Genomic DNA, 23,786 nt, shown 5'->3' with positions numbered 1-23,786 from the left:
AGGACATAAAGTATTTGTCACCAGATCCACTCTTAGTCCTCATAGGACAGTACAAGTCAATGTGAACTAATTCTAAAACCTGTTTAGAAGTAAAGGACTTGCAAGAGAAACTAGAACTGACCAACTTTCCTAGTTGATAGTCTTGACACTTGACACATTATATTGTTAGGTTTAGTAATAGGAAGCAAGACTTGTACACATTTCTTCTTTCCTACCTTAACAATGCTCTCAAAATTTACATGACATAAACTTTTATGCCATAACCAACTACTATCATTCTTAGTTACTAAGCAGTTATTATCAGAAATATTGAGGTCTAAGAGATTATCTTTGCTTTGTTCTCCCATAGATAGTAGTTTACCTGTCTTGTCAAAGGTTCTACAAGACCCTTTGTTAAATTCAAACTTATAACCTTTATCCATTAATTGAGCTATACTCAGTAGGTTATACTTGAGACCTTGCACTAGATATACATCTTCACAATTAGTGGATTCATTTAGGGCTATAGTACCCTTACCTATAACCGTGCATGGTGAGTTGTTTCCGAATTTCATCATTCCTCCATTGTAGGTCTCCACCTCATGGAAGTTGCACCTATCACCAAACATATTGTGAGAGAAATAGTTTTTGATTGTCCAATTCTTGTTTCTACTAGTGCTTGTTATCAGGGCTCTTTCCACCCTTATGTTATAGCGACAGAGGATATTTTATTCTCATCTTTGTTGTCTGCACTAGTTGACTCTTCATTAGTCACACCCTCCTTAGCAATATAGTATTGCTTCTCTAATTCCGTGGAGCATGGACATCTATTGTTGTTCTCCTTCTTAACAAGCTCTGGACATCTAGCAACATAGTGCCCTACCTTTTTGTAGTTAAGACATTTGAATGGAAGCCTACCTTTGTACTTCCCTTTTCCTCTTATCATTCTTTTTGCGAACAGAGCCTCCAACTCTTCTTGCTCGGCTTCTTCAGCATAGAGACTCTCCAGGTCTCTTTTGTATCTAGAAGTGCTTTCTTCTTCCCTTCCTCTCTGTGTTGTAGTAGATGCAACTGAGGCTTTTAATACAGCTTCAACCTTAGGTTGACTATTGTCAAAGATGCTTAGCTCAAATGGAGTGAGCATTCCTATCAAGGCATCGAGAGACACCTCCATTTTCTCTATCGATCTCAGTTCTTGAATGGTTGAGACCCTTATGGCAAACTTGAGTAGCAAGGTTCTCAGTATCTTGCTTTACCACATCTTCTTCTTGTAGCGTGCCTCCAATAGCTCTAATGGCTAGCATCACATCTTTCACCCGTTCCCCATAGGTTTTGATGTCTTCTCCTTCCTGCATTTTCATCTCATCATACTCTCCTCTTTAGGCTATCAACTTTAGCCTTTTGAACATGCTTGTCAGCACCATAGATGATTTTAAGCTTTTCCCACATCTCATAAGCCGTCTCCAACTCCTCTACATCTTTGTATTCAGCATAAGACAAAGCGTTGGCTAGAGCATCCATTGTGGTCCTATGAGTTTCTTTATTCTTTATCTGATCTGCACGAGTGGAGTAGTAGTTTCCACATATTTTGCCTCCACCTCAATCTAGTATGCATCTTTGAGAGTTCTCAGATGCAGCCTCAATTTTCTACATCACGAGTTGTAGTTTTTCTTTGAAAACTTGAGTGCCTCTCTTTTCAACATCTTGATCTTTGCCTCGAGTTGTTAGACTCCTTACTTCAAAGTACCAAAGCTCTGATACTGATTGTTGGTTCACACATAGGTAAGTATACTGAGAGGGGGGGTTGTGAATCAATATACTCTAGATAACTTCAACTTTTCTGACCTGACTATCTTCACATTGGTCTACAAGTTAATGCTAGCTATAACTTAACCGGTTAGGATTAAGCAAAAAACAATAAAGACGATTTTCACAAATCTTGCACTCTCCTAAAGTGCACCCGATCAAGAGCTTATTTCTATTAAAAGATTACAAGGACACTGTTAAGTGTCACCAGGTTAAGGGATTTAGATAAGACTTGTGAAAGTCTTGCCTGGTTAAGAGCAACCTGGTTAGAGGACTTTTGAACATAAACTAATGTGCCACCCAGTTGGGGGGTTTAGTACAAAGAACCCATTAGGGTTCATTCTGGATAGGATCTGTCGTTGTAGTGATTAGAAAACAATAGAGAAAATGATCTAATTTGGATAGCTACTTAGCTTGAATATAGATCTCTTTGATGCTCCTTGGACCTGTCTACATTTTTTCTCTTCTCTCCCTCAACTCTGCTAGCTATGCTTCTCCTCAATATGTTGTTCTTCACACTCTGTCTGTGTCTTCTCAATGTCACTTATCATTTTGAGATTACACTTAGCTGAACTCTATGGCTCTGTTGCTATCTACTCTACAATCTAACCTTTTCCCTTAAAGTAATGTTCTCTTATATAGTCTTTATGCACTTTGCTTCGAAATGCTAATATGCAAATTCAAAATTTGAATTCTCAAGTCTACACCTAGCTTGTCCTCTTGTTACTGTTATGTGCCATTTTTGTTAGATGTAACGTGTACAAACAAAAGTGATTGATATTCTGTGACCACAATGGCTTGCTTTGCTAGAAAGAATTCAAATTTTAATTCTTTCGACTGTCCTCGATGTGACAACACCATCACCATTAAATGCAATGATGAGTGCACTTCTACCTGCTTAGTGATGTGGTAGTCATGGGTATCTTTTTATTAGCTTCCTCTTTGCTGATTTGGCCTAACCCTTTTGCATGACTATTTGTTACACCATTTTGCATGCGTACTAGTCATCTTCCCTTATATTCTTACTCACTTAGCATGAATCCATCCAAGTGGTTGTCCTTTATCGCTGCCTTTGTTGGGCTTGTCCTTTCTTCGATCACCCTTGTGAACTAAGAGTTGCACATATATGCTCAATGTGCCTCACCGATCATGGCTTCATACTGGTTGTTGTTCCTACTTCACCTTGACATCAATGACAACTTAGTCATAACTAAGTACACCGATAGCTCCACCATTTGGTCCTTAGGATTTTATTCTGTTATGGTAGCAGAGGTATACTTTACAAGAAATTGCCTAGTTTGAGAGGTTGGAGGTTTGAGCTAGATTTGCAACCAATTTTTCCATCAAGAAAAAAAACTCTTGCGGTGGGAGTGCTAGACATTATCCCAGCTGAGTGATAGCTATTGATTCTATTTAAACTTGCAACCATCATTGAGACGTCAATCTCACTATTGGATATTGAATACACTAACGGTCAGGTTTAGAGTTGTTTGTAGCAAGAAAGAGAAATTAGATTGGGGAATTGTAATGTCCCCAATTTTTTACCCTTCCTTGGTGATAGGCGAATGAGAAAAGGTTGGCCTATCATTTGGTTCTTGGAGATTGGTAGAGTGTGGAGGGAACAAATACATGGGCTCAAAGAGCTATGCAAGGGCTTTTTAGGCAGTTTTGAGCAGTTGGAGGGATCCCTGATTTTTAGGGATCGATTGGGAGTGGACTACAAGGCATTTGAGGATCTTAGAGATCGTTTTGGTGGCTTCAAGTACCTTTCCTATTTTTTAGGAGGCACTCTAGTATTTTAGGGGAAACTCCCATTCAGTTGCCTTGGCTCTAGAGGTACATACAACAAAATAGATTCACAAGGTCTTAGTTTGGGGTTGATAGGATCATTTCTCTTCATTTGAGGAGCATCCCTAGATTTCAGGGGAGGACTACCAGTTGGCATAAGAGGCCCATGCATCATCCACATGCATGTAGCTATCATTAGTTTCTAGTTTCGAGCTCATTTGAGCATTTTATGAATAAACTAGGAATTTTTATTTTATTTCCGAAATGATGATTAACTAAATTAATAATAAAGTGATTAAATGGTCAATTATTATTATTTATGTTATAATATGACTTTATAATGTTAGGTTATAAAGTTACTTTTTCTAAAATAATCATGTACCCCCATTTAATAGGCCCAATGTTGTCTGAAAAGGGGGGCCATTTTAATAATGAGTAATTGAACCACTTGAAAAAGGTTTATTTATGAAAATCAAAAAGGGAAAAAATCATTAAATTTTTGGAATTCAACTCTAACAATGAATTAAGATTTTGAGAGAGCATAAAAGAAAGATTTGGAGGCCCTTTTTCATTATTCCAGGATATTTTCTCATCAGCATTTTTTAGAATCTGGACGTTGGAGTAAGTATCAGCATCAGACTCTTGGAGGATGAAAACCCTTAAAGAGAGTGTGAATTGGACGAAATCCCAATTCATAGTTGTGGAAGATCTACACACGGTCTTCATTGGAGTTTTCTCAGAAGTGTGATTGAAGATCAGTTTGAAAGAAGTGAATATTGATTACCACAATTGTAGATCAGAGGTACTTGCAGCAGCTTTTGCACTCTCTAGGGACCCAACACTTAGCCGTACCATTCCCAAGCTAAGGCTGATGTCAAGTTGGAAAGGAGAATATATTTCCAGCAGACTGGTTAAGTGAAATATCTTTAATATATTGCAGCTCTGGGTTTTGCAGACCACTTCCAATAGTTGCAGGAGAATTCCAGGGCATACAGTAGCATAGGCAGGCATAAAAATCCTTTAAGGGTTTGAGTTGGACGAAATAAGCATTGTTTCAGATTATTCCAGGCAGGTCGAGTATTGTAGTTGCAGACTAGAAATCTCAGATGCAGACTAGAAGGGATTTGCAGGTTAATTTCAACTCCCTAGGGGCCATACTTCACCTATGGCTGACATCGGCCCAGGAGGACAATCCTCAAGATTCAGGGAGGAATTTAGGCAAAGTTTCAAATTGAGTTTGATTAGAGTTATTGTGGGATACTACAGATTAGTGGCTGAGGATTTTATTGGCAAATTATTTGTTGTTTGCAGCTAGCCGCCTTGACTAAGCCAAGCCATCTATCTTCTTGTTGGCTGTACAGACTTAGCCAGCAGTATACACCATATTGGGAGGTTAAATTCATTGCAAGTCAGTCATAATTTGTGGCCAGAAACTCCCAGTTTAGCAGGCAGATCTGAATTGGAGTTGTAGAATTTGTCAAACATTCAATTCTTTCCCAAAATCCCTAGACCTATTCCTTGTATAAAATTGGTGATAATGAGAAGATCAGATTTGTTAAGTTGATTCTCAGTTAGATCTTAGATATAGAGTTTTGAATTAGCCTGTTTATTGCAATTCATATTGGCAAAAATTTCAAAAAAAAATGAAAATACAACTAAATCCAAAGAATCAGAGAAACAAAGACCCAAAAATTAGACAATTTCGTAAAATGCTGGTCAAAGACTGATCAAAAACAAGAAACTTAAAAAAATGGCATTGCAACTGTGGTTTGGGATCTTTCAGGAATCAAAGAGTTGTATAAAAGGAAGAAGAAAGCAAAAGTCCCAGCGCATATAGAGTGCAGATCACTATCTTCCACCATCCCAGTGACAAAGGATCCAAACGCAGGTAACTATCCAGCCTTTGGCACCCAGCCCAGGCATACAGGCTTGTGGAAGGCTGAACAAGACAGACCAGATTTAGAATACAATCCAAATTAGCCTAGAATTGATGCCTGGAACAGATCAGGCACCCCACAGTACAGTTCTCATATTTTTCAATCATCTTCTAGGGCTGGCCGGATTGGCTGTACCAGCAGTATTATTTGATTGTTCGTCATTATTTGATCTTAAAATAACAAATTCTTTGTTTTGTGGCCTGGTACGGTTTCTATGTACTGTTGTTTCAGTTTTTGCTTTATAATCTTTGCAACTGGAATTGTAGTTTAGAGATTGCAATTGTTTGTTTTCAACTTTTCAGTACTGCATCATTGTAGTCATAGTTGAAAAAATCGGTATCGGCAACATCTCAGCCGACCCAAAAAAAGTCAAAATTTCGGAATCACCAAACACTCGGCAAAAATATTAGCACTTTTATCAAACATTTCAAAATATATAATTTCTTTAAATACACATATGCACCAAAACAAATTTGTAGAACATATACCAATTTGAGATATCTAACATGTATTAATCAAAGCTTTAAATTAAATACATAGATATCCAACATATATTATATAAATTTAATTTTTAATACTCATATAGATCTAAGTATAAATACGTCAATGAAAATCTATTTTAATTTTTAGTATTTTACAAATTACCTATATATATTATTAAATTTTATTTTTTACACAAAATTGTAAATATATATAAAATTAAAAATAGATTACACACATGTCAAAATATTGTATTTACATACAAATATAAATGTAAATATTATATTTAAATTTTATCTAATATTTACAATCACAATTTATTTTAAATTTTATAGATAGTTACAGTGCACACAAATATACATATTACACGCATTATAAAATATGATAATGTATTTTAAATTTAATATTTAAATAAAAATAATAAAAATGTTTTAAATTATTATTTTTAAATAATAGAGTTAGAGAAAAAGACTAAATATTATTGCCAATTTATAAGTGCATAGAAATATAATAGATATTTGCATTTCTTCACGACATCGGTGGTGAACAATATAAATAATAATAGTGAATTGATTGCCTTCTGATAGGAATCCATGAATCTATGCCAATGATTTATCCCTGCATGTACTATGCCATGGATTGTTTATAAAGCAGACGACAACCCATAGACAGGCTATGCTTCCATTCAAGCTTCCTTCCACTGCAAGGCTTTGCTTGCAAACAATGCTTTCCTTCCACATGGCATAGTATGGAGCAAGACGACACGATGCAGGCAACAAAGACACAATGTTTACCTTTCGGCGAACAAAATAGCACTTTATGCAAACAACAAAATGAAAAATGACAACTCTAAATTTTAAGTTCCACTTTATCAAAATGTTTTTTTAGAACATATCACGATTATCACAAGTTTTCTGGTCAAAATACCAGCACACAATTGTGAATTAATCGGTGCCGAGAAATTTGGCGATAATATTGTTCTTGCAATATATTGTGATATTTGTGATATATCGCCGAGATTTTTATCTATGATTGTAGTCATTCATTTTAGTATTATCAATATCAAAAATTCTAATAAAATCAATAGAAAAACATCAAACTCCCAAAAAATCATAACATTAGAGAAATCCCAAAATTGATGATACATTGGTCAAATATTACAATTGTGTAACAACCATTTTTCCTGGATCTTAACTAACAACTAATATATCAAAGAAATACAGTTATTACTTCATATTCATAGGAAGACAGTTATATCAGTTACCTTCATGTGAATGAGATTAATGGTTACAATCACTTAAACGGGAATCTCATAACTAACAATTGAAGATACCATAAATGAATTTACCAAGAAATTTAATATCTACATACCGTAGAATTCAAAACCGAAAACCGTTTAGAGATGCTTTTGAAAAACCCAGTTTAGTTCATAAAATACCTCTTAAGGAACAAATAGCTATTCTACTTTTTCATAATGACAAATACCAATATATCATCTAGGGCATCAAATACCACTATATCAATTAGGGCATCAATTACCATTGGATCATTTAAGGCATCACATACCACTGTATTAGTTAGGCCATCATCTATTACCATTGGATCATTTAGGGCATCACATACTACTGTATCAATTAGGGCATCAACTACCATTAGATCATTTAGGGCATTGCATACCACTGTATCAATTAGGGCAATAACATACAGATAGGAAAATATGTTCATATTCATTAGTCAAATAAATGGAAGACTGAAATATCAAACCATCAGATAAACCTATCTCTTGCATATAGATATATTCCATGTCTAGTTGGAAGATCAATCGATCAAACTAGTTGCCAACTACATTGATGATAAGAGTTGCTTTCATTTAAAGGAATAACTGAAACGATGATATAACTCAATCCATCTTATCTTCTACTTGAATAAACATCATAAAAGTAAAATACCTATTACCAATAAATGTTTGAATGCTTATCTTTGATGCACATCCCGACATCTTGTGGAGAGGGGGAACATTGTCAGGGGCTTAACCACTCAACCACAGATTTTAAACTTATCCCCCCACTTTCTCTAACTAGAAAGGCCCTCCCTACCCAGAATAGACATGGAACACCATGTCAACCACTGAGCATCCTGGTACTTAATCACACCGCTCGACTTGACAACAGAGAATGAATTGGACATGCATGAGCTATTAAATGATTCTTTAAAAATAATAAATTTGTTGAATCAATTCTGATTATGTTTTACTTGTTCTTGCAAAAATTTCTCTCACCTCTTCACCCTCTTTTTTGGCCATCCAATTGGTTGAGTCCTAGGTGTTCAAATCCTAGAGTAGTCCAACTCTTTTGCTAAACCTCAGCTGGTGTAAAGAATATTATATAATTTCAGTATATCATTACACAGTCTTTATGACCTGAGAACTGATCTTAATGGACTTGCAAGGAATATAGTTTGATTCTGAAATCTATTAGTAAACAGAGACGTCTGAACATATCATATACATTTGATCTTGACTCAATATGGGAAGAATGGATTCATCGAATATCTAATTGATATTGCAATGCTATATTAATGTATGGAATTCATGGACACATTTCTTACTACTGTAAATTCGAATGCAATTACATATAACAATTTATGTTTGGAAAGGTTGATCACATAACCTTGTTTGGAAAACGTAAGCTTGGCTAGACTCTATGCAGCTGACTCCTCTTGATGTGAGCAATCCAAAACGTAGAGCTCAAGGTACAATGAATATGACTTGTCCTTAATCTTTTGTAGTAGAACAAAAATAGGAAAAACGTAGGAGAGTAGAGGTATAACGTGTAGTGAATATGTGTCTTTGGCTCTCTCGACTTGTATAAATAAAAGAGGCATTCGAAATAATAAAGACTTCCAAGAAGTCGTGACTTTATGATCGGTTATAAGAAAAGAAGAATCACCTTCTTGAATCACTGATAAAAATGCCAAGTGTACATTCTTGCCTTATATGAGGAAGAAAAATAAAAGAGAAGTTGAAGGTTACGTAATCAAAAGGATAATTTATAAAGTTATATACACATATTTACTTGCACATATAAATATTTTATTATGTTGGCATCATATTTAATGTTTATCCAAGGTTGTACCTACTAAGGTATGTATATCTAAATATGTGTTTCACCTGGAAGATTATTTTATCTCCTTATCTTCTCATGGTGTACACATTTAAATATACATAATTTAATAGATATAATCTTGTATAAGTTAATATTATGGTGTCACCTTATTTTTATATCTATGTGCACGTACATAAATATGTATTAAATTGAAGTGATGAGAAAGTCAACCATAAACCATTAAAGGTATGTACTTTAATTACGTTAAAAAGTTTAATGTTTTAATGTTTATCCAATAGCTCATGTGTGTCAAATGATTGTATCCTATTATGCAGTCGCTAGGTCCTCAACCATGTGATTCAAGATTCATACCCATTTTGCCTAGTAATGGTGATGCCCTTGTGCCTGATTCTCGTCTGACAATGCTTCCACCCCTTTGATGTGCTCCCTATAAGGAAATTCTCCACAATTAAATCATATTACCATAACAAGTTATTATTCATAAATGATCATAATGGTTAACCACCTTTTCAATTCTCATGCATTTATGATAAATAACCAACTATTTGAAATAGTTTTAAAGTATCATCATAATGGTTAACTAACATGTCATCTTCATATGAAATTATAATGATTAACCATCTTACCATTTCACATGATTAGAACAAATTTTAACTGTCAATTGGCTTCACGTGAAACCTCAATGGCTATATGAATATTTTAGATTGGGTCAAAAATTGGGATGTAACAAATTGCAAACAAACCCTCAGTTCTCAGCCTTGGAGCCGGTTGGGATATTTCAATTAGGATGCTAAAGAGTTTGTTCTCCCTCCCAAGTGGCATCATCCTTGAGCAATCTCTCCACTTGATAAGATCCTCCCTTATTATTATGCTCATCAGTCATCTTTCCATGACATTGAGAATCTCATTGGCTAGTAAAACCAATTTGCCTTCCTCATCCAAAGGTGGTAGATATGCCAAACAAGTAATCTACTTTTTTAGTGCCTTCTAAAGGCATACTACATAAAATACATTATTAATCCTACTATTCTCCTGCAGCTTAAGCTCATATGCCACTTCTCTCACTCTTCAAACTATCTTGTAGTGGGCCACAAAAATGAGGTGTTATTTTCTTGTGCACTACTTTTCTTCATAGAAGATAGTTTATATGGTTGCAAACATAAGAGATCCAGGTCTCCCACATCAAAATATGCTCAACCCTATGTGTTGTTGCTAGTTTTGAGCACTTGGTAAATTATCGCAATGGTCTTGAAGATATCATGATTCCCTTATATCCAATTCATGGCTTTGGGAGCCCTACTACCACCAAAACACAAATCCAAGAATGACGAAGCAACATTTTCATACAAGACTATGAAAGGAATCATTCCAATTGACATGTGATTGGTGTTATAATATCAATGCTCTCCTAGATACAACCACCCAGTCTTAAGAATTTTTCTAACCCACAACATAGTTTTGCAAATATCTTTCAATCCATTTATTTACAATCCAACCATCAATGCTGCAAGGGATTAACTTGATGCCAGCTAACCTAAATAGCTCTAGAAATGTGGCATTCCTATAACTAAATTTGTTTATTAGAATTCCATGGAGTTGGAACACCTCCTTGAAAATAGCTTTGTGACCTACGATGTGTTATATTCCAAAGAGATAGCAAAGAAATGTCAAAACTCGGTCTATTGTTCAAGTATCACAAAATCAAAATCTATGCCTCCCATGATGAAATCCATGGATAAACATTCCCATATCTGCTTTGGAATAGTCAAGTGCTGAAGTAGATCTTTTCAGAAATTGTTATTTTGTAATGTATCCACAACACACCTCACTCGTGCAAAACACTTCTATTGTACTAGACCACACACTTCCACCATACCAGTTAGCACACTTCCATATAACCATTCAAAAAACTTGTAATGTCCTTGCTACTAGACTTAGCTTGGGGCAAGTAATACATGCAAAAGAAATGTTTGAACTAAACAATAACAAGCTTAACTATAATATTCTAGGTGAAAATGCCACCCCAATTCTAACCCCAAACCTTAAGGATGTCTTCAGATCATCTTTCCTAACCCTTAGTTATTGCACTGTCTTGTCTGGAGTGCACCCCTAAGCTTTCTTGTTAGAAGGGACATCTACTATCCAAGGCTTATACATATGCATATGTTGACTCATCAAAGTGTGCTAGCACATTGAGATTATATCAATCTTAGTCATGTTGATCAGATGGAGATTAATTATCTCACGTACCAACATTATAGAGATTATATTAATCTTAGGTGTGTCAGCCACATGGAGATTATACCAATCTTACATACTGGCATTATAGAAATCACTCTCATCTAGCCATTTATACAGAGGTTATACTAAGCTCTAGCACTATTAGATTTCATTAATCCCAGCTTAGCCCTTAATATAGAGACAATCACAATCCCAACAGTGACACTTAGCCATTCATATAAAGATGCTCACAATCCTCCCTACACTAGCACTATGAGAGCTTGATGAATTACTTTCCCCATAAGCAAATTATATTGGTCTCTTATAGCACATGAATTAACTTTTTATATTTAATGAACACATTATCAAATCTTTAAATATCATTCTTCTAGATTAATCTAAATTTTTAATATTAAAAATATCAAAACATTAATATCATTTTTGTAAATCTCCATATACATGTATGTTTATATAGCCAATCGTGTATTTATTGGCATATCATATAATAATGTAAAGAAAAATTTGAAAATATAACATACCTTATACACATACTTTTACCACATTTTAGTGGTGCCTTGCTTCTCACATTAAATATATGCCAAGAGGTATGCATTATATCTCTTTTCTTATCTTATTCTATTTTCTCCTTTTGATAAGATTCTCCTTTTTTCTTATTCAACGGTGATTTATAAATTTTGTTTTATTTGTCATTTGTCCTTATGAAAAGTCACAACCCTTCATAATCACAATCCTTTCAAAAAGTCACAACTCTTCATTATACAATCTTTTCAAATAGGGACAACCTTTCATAATTACAACCCTCTCGAAGAGTCACATCTTTTCATCATTGCAACCTCTTGAAAAAAAATCTTTCTTATTTTTTCCCATTCCTTTCCACTTCCATTAATCCTTCTTTAACTCCTATCTTATCCTCTTCTTCCTTTCCTCCTCTTTTAAATAAACTCTCCTCCCTTTTATATCTTATTTTGAAGGAGTCACAACTCTTTATTAAAGATCTCTTGACCTTTCATCAAATTTAGTTAATTTATATTATATTATATTATTTACTTATTTTCAAGTTTATTATCATTTATTTTTAAAATTCTATTTAGAAAGGTAACATACTTTTTACAATATTGTTTCTTGTATTTAATTTTATTTATCTCTTCATTTTTATTATTTCTTATATTTTATATTTTAATATGTGATTTTGTTATCATTATTTAGTTAATATTATTATATTATTTAATTATTATTAATATTCTATCTCAAAATAGGGACATGAGAACACTTTCACCGTAGCATTCAACGCACTTCCGTTGCATGTCTGCACACTACACTCTACACACCACACATTGCATAGTCAAATTGCACATTGCGTAGCTGCATTCCACACACCGCATGCCACACAAGCTACACTTTGCATACCACACAATTGCACTTCCCACACCACACACCACACGCTGCACACCACTCCATACACTGCACTCCACCTTCGACACCTTGCACCTTGATACTTGTAAGAATCTTTGCATGTTCTAACTTCACCAACCCACTGAATTGCTCCACTTTCTAGATGTTTGACATTTTTTCAAACACTTTGTATGAAAGCTTTAATTCCACTGTAAGAACCTTGGTGGTTCTACCTCAAAGTCACTATCACTATATTGTTTTGTTTTTGCAAACTTTTGTATCTACTATGCTTATTCCAGAATTTATACCTTTTTGGTATTTTGGACAATTTATCAAATAGAAATACAATGCTTGAAATTCAATTTGTAAATTACCACAATGTACTTACACATTTGATTCACTAATAGCTTTCCTCAATTCTTCACCAATAGAATATACAAAAGCAATATCATGCATGAAGAATTTATTTGAAAACAATATATAAGAAAACTGTATGATATTGCTTGCATTTAAAATATCCCAGATTTGATCACAACCTTGAGAAATTAATCACTGATTGCTTCTAGTAATCACAAACTTTGAATTAAGGCATCAAGCAACCAAAACGTGCCTCCCTATAGTCTAACACTTCCCAATGCAACCAATTGCAGCCTCTAAGAACAAATCACAGGCCTTTGGGATAAAATGAGGAAGAAACAATAATGTCACCACTCCAATTAATGCAGCGGCAGCCCTTATTTCCTAATGCAGCCCTCCATACAACTGCTATCTTCATTTAATTAACACGCTCCTGACTTGTAACTATCTAAGATTATTGCTGGCACAATTCAGTAGTAGAGATCAACCAGTTCAAAGTGCAAATTACTTAGAAGAATTGCCAATTCTTCTAGCTTTCAATTACTCAAATCCTCGGCACAATTCAATCACAGATTTTACAAATATCAAATGCGCAATAAAATAATTCAATCAATGCTTTGAATGAATTTATAACTTTCAATGCAAATTAACTCGTAGTTTCCAAGATACATTTTGCATAACTTAAAACATAACTTAGGCATATGAAAGATATTTGTTTTTGTGGCCATATTTGAATTATAATAATTTATTATATTCCCCTCCAAATATAACCACCAAGTCACTTTATAATTAAATAAGTATTTAATGAGCTTGAGCACACCTTATAATATAAACTTTATATTTAATCATTAGTTAAATGGGATTTAATTAATGACTTTAATAGCTCATTAAATTCTTTGAAGGAGTTGCTCCAAATCTAGGTGCCCACCGCTTGACCCAGATGTGAAGGTGCCCTATCGAAAATAGCACTGCCATAAATTGACTTATTATAAATATATGTCCCAAACTGGATGTTTTGTGCATGCCCCCTCAAATCCATGCTACTACCAACTGTTTATATTCCCTTCTCAAAATAGTAATCCCGACTTTCCCAAAATGGAAACTTACTATAAATATTAAGTGTGCCAATCTGACTCAAACAAAGAGAAATCCTGAAAAACCTTGACCATTGGAGTAAGAATTGGACTCTGGCTCTGCCAACTGGACACTCTGAACAACTCTATTAGCCTATAAGAGTCAGAAAATAGGCTAATCCTCTGAAAGTTGATGCTCACAAAATTTTGGACATTACAATTTTCAACCTTTAACACTCTTCAACACTTAGCACCCTCCAACATTCAACCTTTGGCACTTGACATTTTTCAGCACTCAATGCTCTTCGATACTCATCCTCCCGCACTTGACACTTATTGACACTCAACACCCTTTGACACCTGATGTTTATTGAAGCTATGGAATTGCAGATAAATCACAAAATACAACTCAAACTTAACTGAATATATCCACTGCAATCACCACACAAAATGAGTTAATTTGAGACTTGCATTCTCACATTATGTTAGTATGCACAAATTTTTCTTCACCAGAAGACTTCACAAATTCACCCATCAACACCTGGTAGTCACTGGAGCTATGGAATAGTGCAGATAAATCGCAAAATACAGCTCAAACTTAATTGAATATATCTAATGCAATCACCACAGAACAATGAGCTAATTTGAGATTTGTATTCTCACATTATATCAGTATGCACAAATTTGTCTTCACAAGACGACTTTATGAATTCGGAGTACAATCTGAAATATTGGAATGATATTTCCAAGCAATGCAACTACAACGCAAGTACAACAATAAATGAATGAGTTGGTGTTTGCTAGTCACAACCTCCACCTAAAGTTGAATACAGTTCAAGGTTAGACTTTTAATATGCTTGCAATTATAGTTATAACTGTACTCATCACATTTTTAACTTTCAATTGTCAAGACTAATTTTCATGAACAAAATCAAGTATTGCTAATGATGAAGAGACAATTGATCTTCGATGAAATTGATCCAGAGTCTAAGTGAATTGCAAATAATAATCACCTTCTTCAACTTGAGGTTTTTGATATCTTAATGAAATCCCATGGAAGATATTAGGTGAAGCTCTAGTAGATGAGCTTCATTAGTAGGACCTACAACCTTCTAGTGTTGCTTTGTTTGTAGTAGCCAGAATTGAAAATGTATAAATTGTTAACATCTAGTTATTATTTATTGCACTATGAAGTATGTTTTGTGCAATGTTGTAACTAACAATATACATATAGACAGCAAAAATCTATATTCTACAATTCATTGATTATGCTCTCACTTTTGTTTGCACTCTAAATCTATATGCCATGGAAATGTCTCTAAATTTCAAAGTCAAGTTTTTGCTCCCTTTTCTGTTTTGTACATTCTTATGAAATCTTTCTTTTTCTTATTTAAATCCCCACTTTTTCAAAAAATCTTGTCCTTTTGGTTTGCTGATTCTCTCCCCTTATTTTGTCAAGGGCTTATACTCTATAGCATTGTTTTGATGTTACATTTGGCTCTTGATATTATCAAGCTACCATAAGCTATAGCTTGACATGTCTAGTTTGATATGTGAAGCACTTGACATTTCAAGATATTATGGTCATCAAGTTCCATGAAATCACTTGAATCCCTGTGGGATTCAAATACAAATGTGTTTCTTCGACTCTAGGACACATAGATTTTTCCTGTATTAGGGAGCTTTATGAGAGTTAGTGCAAGTCAATGTAATTAGAGATTTGGTCAGAATGGATGAGATTGACTGAACTAATCATATTGATGAGTATAAAAGCCAATACACACCCTACCATTATAGATATATCTAGATGGAATCATACGAGAGACATCACAACAATGACTACTAAAAAAAAGTGGCATTGGCCAATGGAGAATAATTTTCCCTAGTAGAATTATAGCTACTCCTTAAAGTGTCCTGAAATATGAGCCTCTGCACTTGAGCAATACAATACCTTTATATTTGAGTCATACTGCTTAAGTACAATTACATCCGCTCCTTGTGATTTTTCCACCTGTTCTGTTTTGGTTTCCTTTTTTTCACTCTTGCATCCACACTAACATAAGATTGCAAGCTAGTCTTAATCACCAATAAGTATAATGCATCACTTATCTCAATATTATAAATTCTAGATATGCTCTTGAATTGGAATTCCTTATCACAGTCATAGATAAGTATGCTATCTTTTCTCTTATAATCCATTGCTGACTCTGTAGTAAGATTCCTTTTACTTTAGCTATTCTTTGTGAAACTCTTTATATATAGATACATTAAAAAGATAATAAATCAATCTATACACATGTATTTGTATGTCAGTCTCTTCTTTTCTGTAACAGATACATAAAAATTATATATCAATCTTTATGCATGTATTCATATGTTGGTCTCCCCTTTTTACTTTCATTTCCAAAGTCTCCCATATACTCTCTTTCCAACCCTTATTGTATTTGTTTTTGAATCTATATATATTGTTTAAGCTGTAACAAGAATTAAATTTTAAATTTTGTAATCCTATCAATCTTTACACATTTATTCATATTGTTAATGTATAAATTAGTTGAAGAGTTACATATAACTCTTATAATCATATTTATGTTATTTTATATGAGATATTTGATATATATATATATGTATTGTTATTCTAAATATACAAATAAGACATGAGTTATGATTATAAATCTATTCACATCGATAGAGCATTCCATCAAGATTAATAATCTGAAGTCGTTATATGATCGGGCGTCTATATTATAATTAGTATCGGCATGTTAAATCAACGATAGTTGACTTTAACTTCATTCCTGCCGTTAACAATAAGTCACGCCTGATAGACGTGACTCTTGTATGAGTCACGGCTATCAGTCGTGACTCCCAAATAAAAGAATGCCCGCATATAATTATCCCGTGCATCTCTGTTTTGTAGATCAACGAACACAGAATTTAAAATAGTCTTCAGTATTTACAGAGCAGGGAATATCCTTTATCGACTTGCAGAATATTATTGCAGAAAATTATTCATACCAGTTTCTGTACAATATTATATTCTTATCTAGAACAGTTATTCTGTATAATCAAAAGTCTGATACTTTAACACATATGTTAGTCTCTGCTTTTCTCTTTCATTTCCTAAGCCTCCTAGCTCACTCTCTTTCAAACTCTTCTTATTCTATTTCTGTTTGAATGTATATATTACTCTTAATATAATTCTATATTGAGAATTGTAATTAAAAAATTGTTATTTAATGTTATTTAGGGAGACCCGCTGCTGGTAAAGAGCTTACAGATGAATTCAATGCACTTGAAGCTGGTTTATGGAAGACCATTTCTTTGACAAAAGGTATTTTACAACATTCAACTTGTGATCATTTAGCACATTAGACTCGAAATAATAAAGTGAAATTTTAAGTCAATCATCACTTGCTTTATAAAATATTTAGAGGAAAGGTATTGAATTTTTTCTGTCTGAAAATTTGAAATTTCTTTCCAGGGTGTTATATTGGGCAAGAGACAATTGCAAGGCTTATCACATATGATGGTGTCAAGCAGAACTTGTGGGGTATTCATTTAGATGGTCCCGCAACTTTGGGGAGCATTATCACAGTGAATGGCACAAAGGTAGACTGATGTTTGACAATACATTTAGTCTGATTGCAAATTTTATTTGATATTAAAACAAGCATAGCATGTTTTTCTTGCTGTAAGTTACTCAGGTGATGCCAACGAGGACAATCCTTAATCATAGATATTTCTATAGGTATAGATGGAGGAGAGAAAAATGCATATTCATCAATTACGTTGGGTGCCTTGTAATAATCCTACTAGCATCTCCGTAACTGTAGCAGCAAGGGATTAGGTCTTATAGTTTACTTTCTGACATAATCCTGGCATTTCTTTGGGACTTTCTTGGATTTTTTATTGCTCTCTGAACATTACTATAACTTATTTTATTTCCATACATGTTGGCTCTAATCAACATAGTTTTGTTCACTAATATTTATTATGAACAGGTTGGAAAGCTCACAAGCTATGCGCTTGGAAGTGATGGTCTTAAACATGTTGGTCTCGGTTATGTGAAGAGAAAATTTGGTTTCCCAGGACAAGAAGTAGAGATTGAAGATGTGAGGGGAGTATTGGCAGATGTTCCTTTCATATCTCACTCACTTCCAAATCAAAAGGAATTGGCTAAAACATTAAATGGAGTAAACTGAAACCTATACCTCACTATTCATCATCTCACCTAGCATTAGGGTTAAGTATTTTCTACTTTGTATATTAGTTATTTGAAAGTGATAAAATGTGTCTGCAAGGAAATCTCCTAATCTCTTGTATATTGCCTATGGTTTGCAAGGATTAGGTTTATACTAATAAAGAATGATAATCTTGTAATCAATTTGGTCTTCTGCCCCATTAATTGTGGTGCTACTGTATATGTCATGAGTATATGTCTTCAGTCACATGGCTAATTGTGTAAAGTGAAACAGGTATCACATATTGGACAGTAATTTGATGAGTATAAAAAATTGAATTCCATCAATCATTTTAGGGTACTCTATAATCATGATTTCAATATTCAGAATATTTAACTCCTTTCTACTTTTGTGAAATGGTTTACCAGCTTCATGGTATTTTATTTTTGCATAAGGGCCTTTATTGCTAGGTATGCTTTAATCTTATGTGGAGAACTGACACTCTTAAGGTTGATATAAATGCTTTTTAAAAAACATTTAGAGAGAATATATAGTGATTGCTTGATGCTGATCAGTATGTTTGAAGAACTTTGACAATTCTTTTCAGTTGCATTCTAATAACAGTTCTGGCTTCTCTTGTGAGAGAAGCGTATGTACATAAGTCCTCATAAATAGCTTGTCTATATCAAATATTTATGAGTCACGATACTTCAAAGTACCCAAAAAAATGCATGCATGGTGAAATTTACAAGTGAGTCTTTTGCAGCTCATCCTATTTTAGCCAAGCCCATGCGTCCCATGTTTAGGTAGACATTCCAGTCTCCATGTTTTGTATTTCACTTCTTTTCTGATTTATTTGACAGATTTGTCTAAAACCAAAGGTCTGTGAGCCAAAATCCGAGGAAATAGTCAATATAATTCTTTCGTTCTTTTATTTATATTTTTGTCATGCTATCCCAGAAAGCTTCATTGATAGTTGAATGCCGCCTTGGTTTGAATCACATATTCAGGAGTTAAATCCAGAACTTGAAGAAAGGACATCTACTAGTATGATGACAAGAGTTGGGATTTTTGAGTAAAACTATTGCAGTAAATTTGATAGCCTTCTTGAAAGATTCAGTTTTTAAGGTTTTGATGACTAATGAGTAATAGATATTCCAAGTTGTGTGTCTTTTATTTAATTGTGTTGATATGTAGATATGAAGAACATCATAATTCCTTATACTATAAAAATCTCCTTATTTCAGTAATACTTGTTTGTAATGAACAATAGATATTCAAGTGAAGGATCAGGTATTAAAGTTGTTCTAAAGCCTTCAAGACTACATATTTGTTGTCAAAATTGACTAACAATGAGAAATGATTATGTTCTAGTTTGACCTTAGATAGGAAGTTTTTATTGGTTATCTGAAGAACTCTTGTGATTCTAACTTTGACAAATGCTTGATTATTTCAATTTTGGATGTTTGACATTTTGACAAGCACTTTGCATGCAAAATAATAAAGTAGGTTTCACACAAAAAAAAAAATTCAATGAGGTAGACTTGCATACAACTATGGAATGTCATTCAAATTGGTTAATGTTCAACATGACATTTTATCAAATACTTGGCAAACATGCTACAAAACATGATATCAAACTATCTTCACAACATTGCACAAATATCTCCCTTTTTATCTATTCTGGAAATGGATTACATTCATTGATCGACTAATATAATAAGAATAAATTTATTGCAACTAGGAAAAACTTAAGTATAGGAATGCATATTGGGAATAGAAATGGCTATTCCAACAACTATTTTTTGGAATGAGTATAAGCTCATTTTAGAGGCAAAATGGGAATATGTATTCTGATTCCCTATTCTAATTGACGAACCAAACGGAAAATAGAAAATGTTTTCCAAATTTTCTATTCCTATTCTAGCAACCAAATGGCCATGTGTTTGGAGTGGGAATTGGTTGGCTCTACCAACTAAGACCCTTTATCTTGACCTGTGTGATGTCCCTTTCTTGACAATAAATTTAATAAAAAATACTAAAATAACTAAATAACTAAATAAATTACAAGAGACAAAATTGTTAAAAATACGTCCCCTTTCTAAAATAATAATAATAATATATAAATAAAATCTAAATTAAAATTTAGGAGAATAAAATTAAGCCAAGTAAATAATGATATTTGAATTTTATATATATATATATATATATATATATAAAGAATCAAGTTAATATATGAATAACTTTGATGAATGGTCAAAAGGCATGAAATGAAAAGATGTAACTCCTTCAAATATGAGATAAAAAAGAGAACAAATTTTCATTTGGAAGGGAGAGAAAAAGAAGAAAAACACATATATTAAGAGAGAGGGACATATAAAGAAAGATTAATTAGTTTTTGTCAAAAGGATGTGTCTCTTCCCAATTAAATGAAACCATTAAATCTCATTGATATTTAATAAAGATTGAAATCCTTCTAAAGGAAGAAATAGAAGAAGAATATATATTTGGATACTCTTCATGGGAGGAATAATAATGGAAGAAGACATAATAATATTATAATAAATATTTTTATACAAAATATATATTGCATTAAGGTAGTTAATACTATATATATATATAAGGTAAATAATAATAATTAAAAAAATGATTAGTACCAGTAATTATTTTGTTAAAGTAAAGATAACAAACATTACATCCACATAAGATTTTAGCTCATCCTCATGTAATATTTCATTTCAAAGTAAAGTATACTCTTATTATTACTTATTCCATCCACAAATGTTAGCTAAAAAGGGAGGTCGTATAGCAAGATAGAGTATCTGAGTGTGGAACTAGATGATGTTCGGTCTAGGAGCGATGTATGGAGATAATCTTTAGCTGTACGGTGGTATTTAGGGTAGGTTCATATGGTGGTAGTTAGTATCCATATGGTGGCGAAGGTGGTGTTTGTGACGGTCGTACGATGTGGGTTATGATGTAAGGGTGTATGGGGTGCAATGATTGAGGGTCGTACGATGTGGGTTATGATGTAAGGGTCTATGGGGTGCAATGATCGTATAGTGTTGCTGGATATGCCATATGGTGAGTAGATGAGTTCTCAACGAGTTTAGATTCATGTGATAGGTATGGGTGTTTGTTGAATCATGATGCATATGGAATTTTATTAATGCATGGAAGAATATTACAAAGACAATCAATAGGATGTACCAACAACAACCTTGATTCAACAATGAAGAAGACCTTTGAATTACTAAAATGAATAGTGTATTGAGTGTGCGAAGATCATCAATAAGACTATAATTGCAAATAATGATGGTGCTTCGATTTTCCATATTTGAGAAAGTAATACAAAACAAAATAGGGTGGGGGTTGAATCCCACCAAAATCGCGTGAGCTAAGTAGGGAAGGTCTTTTACTAAGAACTCCAACTAGAATCACAATACAAAGAAATAATCCAAATTGCATACCTACAATGACTAATCTAACAAACATATATAACCCATTGGAGGGGAAAACTAAGTGTCACAACAAACACGTATGGAAATAATTTTTAAAAATGGGTCCGAGATATACTAAATCAATGGGCCCATAAACAAAGGTTTTAATAATTTATTTATTTTAATCGAGGGCATCACAACTACCCTACTATCTCAACTCTTTATACATCTTTGAAATGAGTGGTGATTCTATCTGCCATTATTATAGTCATATATATCAGTTTGCATTCCTTGAATTCTAGCACTATATTTTAAACCATTAAACCAAAACATCTAACAAGGATTCCAACTATCCATTATTTGGACACATTTAGACCTTACACTATACTTTTTGTTTACATTATGTCTATTAAGCTTGAGCCTAGAGTCGCCATATCTATTGTTGATCCTGCAGTAGAGTTCCCTCTTTCATTGTCAATCCCTTGTTTCATTGAGTTTCCCTTCCTTTCACTGTCATTCAAAAAATATGTTTTCCATTCTCCACTAACCATCCCATTTCCAGTCATGGCCTTCCCTGCATATTAATCCCAATGCTACAACTTGTCGTGTTCCTTGAGCCTTTTAACAAAAACTATCAAAAAAATCAGCCAAAATTGGAGTCCACATTATAACATTTCATCTTAGCCTAGCATTCATCAGTGCCTTCCAAAAATCTTACACACCCTCCTTGGCATTGTTAAGGCAAAAACCCTTCGAGCACCCATAGGTCTCTACTCATGTCGAGCAATCTCCCTCTTCACTTCTTCCCAATGCTCAACTATCTTCCTTCTTTATTCAATCTTGTCCACTCTACCCCCACCAACCTTAAAAAGGGGATTAAGCCATAAAGTCTCGCATCTTCCCCATCGTCAAAACACTATAAAATACTAGACACTGCCCATTCCAAGATTGAATTTGATCGAAGGAGCACATCTTCTCCAAATAGGGCTTTAATCACCCTTTTCACCTCCACTATGCACTCTCCAATTTCTAAGTCCCATGAAACTAACATTGATATACTATCTAAATTAACCTACCATTTTCGTTTCCTTTCTTGGAATTGAAGCCCAATTACTCTCATCACTGCCTTGATTATTGCTTCCATTTTGATTATCAAAAGCCCATACAGATGCTCCTTTAGTGGGCCTTTAAATCCTTTATGTTACTTCTTTGTATTGACAGAAATAGTAGCTTCCATTTCTACAACTCACACTAAACTCCCTCAACCTATTCTTTCCAGTCTAAAAATTTCACCGTTTAAGTTATGCTTTCCTATTTGCAAATTTCACCTTCTCAAGTCTCACACCATTCAACTATCATTTCATCTTACATCCCAATCAAAATAAATCTAGCTCATAGATATGCTCATTCTTTGAAAACAAAACATACTCTCTACAACCACTATTAGTAATGATTACTCTTCTTACATCATCTCATCCTCTTCCTTCATCAGATTAAACTTTAATATTGTCCTAAAAAAAAAATACTTTGCTCCCTTACAACATTTATTTCACCCCTTTTAAATTTTTAAAAAGAGGTCGCTCGTAGTTCCTCAATTTTATTCCATTTAAGCCTTCTAAAGCTAAAGCCTAGTTAGACAAGGCATCTACTTCCTTTTTCCCTTCTCATCTAATATGATTGATTTTAAATTTCCCAAAGAGTTCCAATTCCTCCCTTGTAGTATTAATTAATCCTTGTAGATGCTGAGCACAAATTCTACCTATTTGAATTGCATTGATAATTGTTTTTGAATCACCTTCTAGGTGGAACTTACCAATATTCAATGCCCTTCCTAATTTCACTGCTAATAAAGCAGTCTTTGCATTTTCCATATTGTTAATCCCATCCTTTATCCTTTCGGTAGAAAAGGCCATTATATTTCCTTTCCAATGCATTGCAATCACACCAATCCCTAATAGTCCTAGGTTATCTCATGTTGCACCAT

General features: G+C 33.7%; 1 protein-coding gene across 1 annotated transcript in view; it reads left to right on the top strand.

Annotated features, from left to right (window-relative positions):
• LOC149535827 (putative transferase At1g60990, chloroplastic) overlaps positions 1-18,753 on the top strand; it is a 299,942-nt gene extending 281,189 nt beyond the window's left edge. Inside the window, exons 10-12 of the mRNA XM_089803727.1 lie at positions 17,429-17,512; positions 17,663-17,790; positions 18,183-18,753. Of these exons, the coding sequence (XP_089659853.1) occupies positions 17,429-17,512; positions 17,663-17,790; positions 18,183-18,383 (413 nt within the window). The 3' untranslated portion in view covers positions 18,384-18,753. The remainder of the gene's footprint in view (positions 1-17,428; positions 17,513-17,662; positions 17,791-18,182) is intronic.
• Positions 18,754-23,786: the final 5,033 nt, after the last annotated feature.

This window comes from Cupressus sempervirens, chromosome 10 (genome assembly GCF_028749045.1).
Source record: "Cupressus sempervirens isolate cs-2001-9-10 chromosome 10, ASM2874904v1, whole genome shotgun sequence".
In the NCBI taxonomy this organism is placed as follows: Eukaryota; Viridiplantae; Streptophyta; class Pinopsida; order Cupressales; family Cupressaceae; genus Cupressus; species Cupressus sempervirens.
This window is presented reverse-complemented; position numbering and strand designations above follow the sequence as displayed.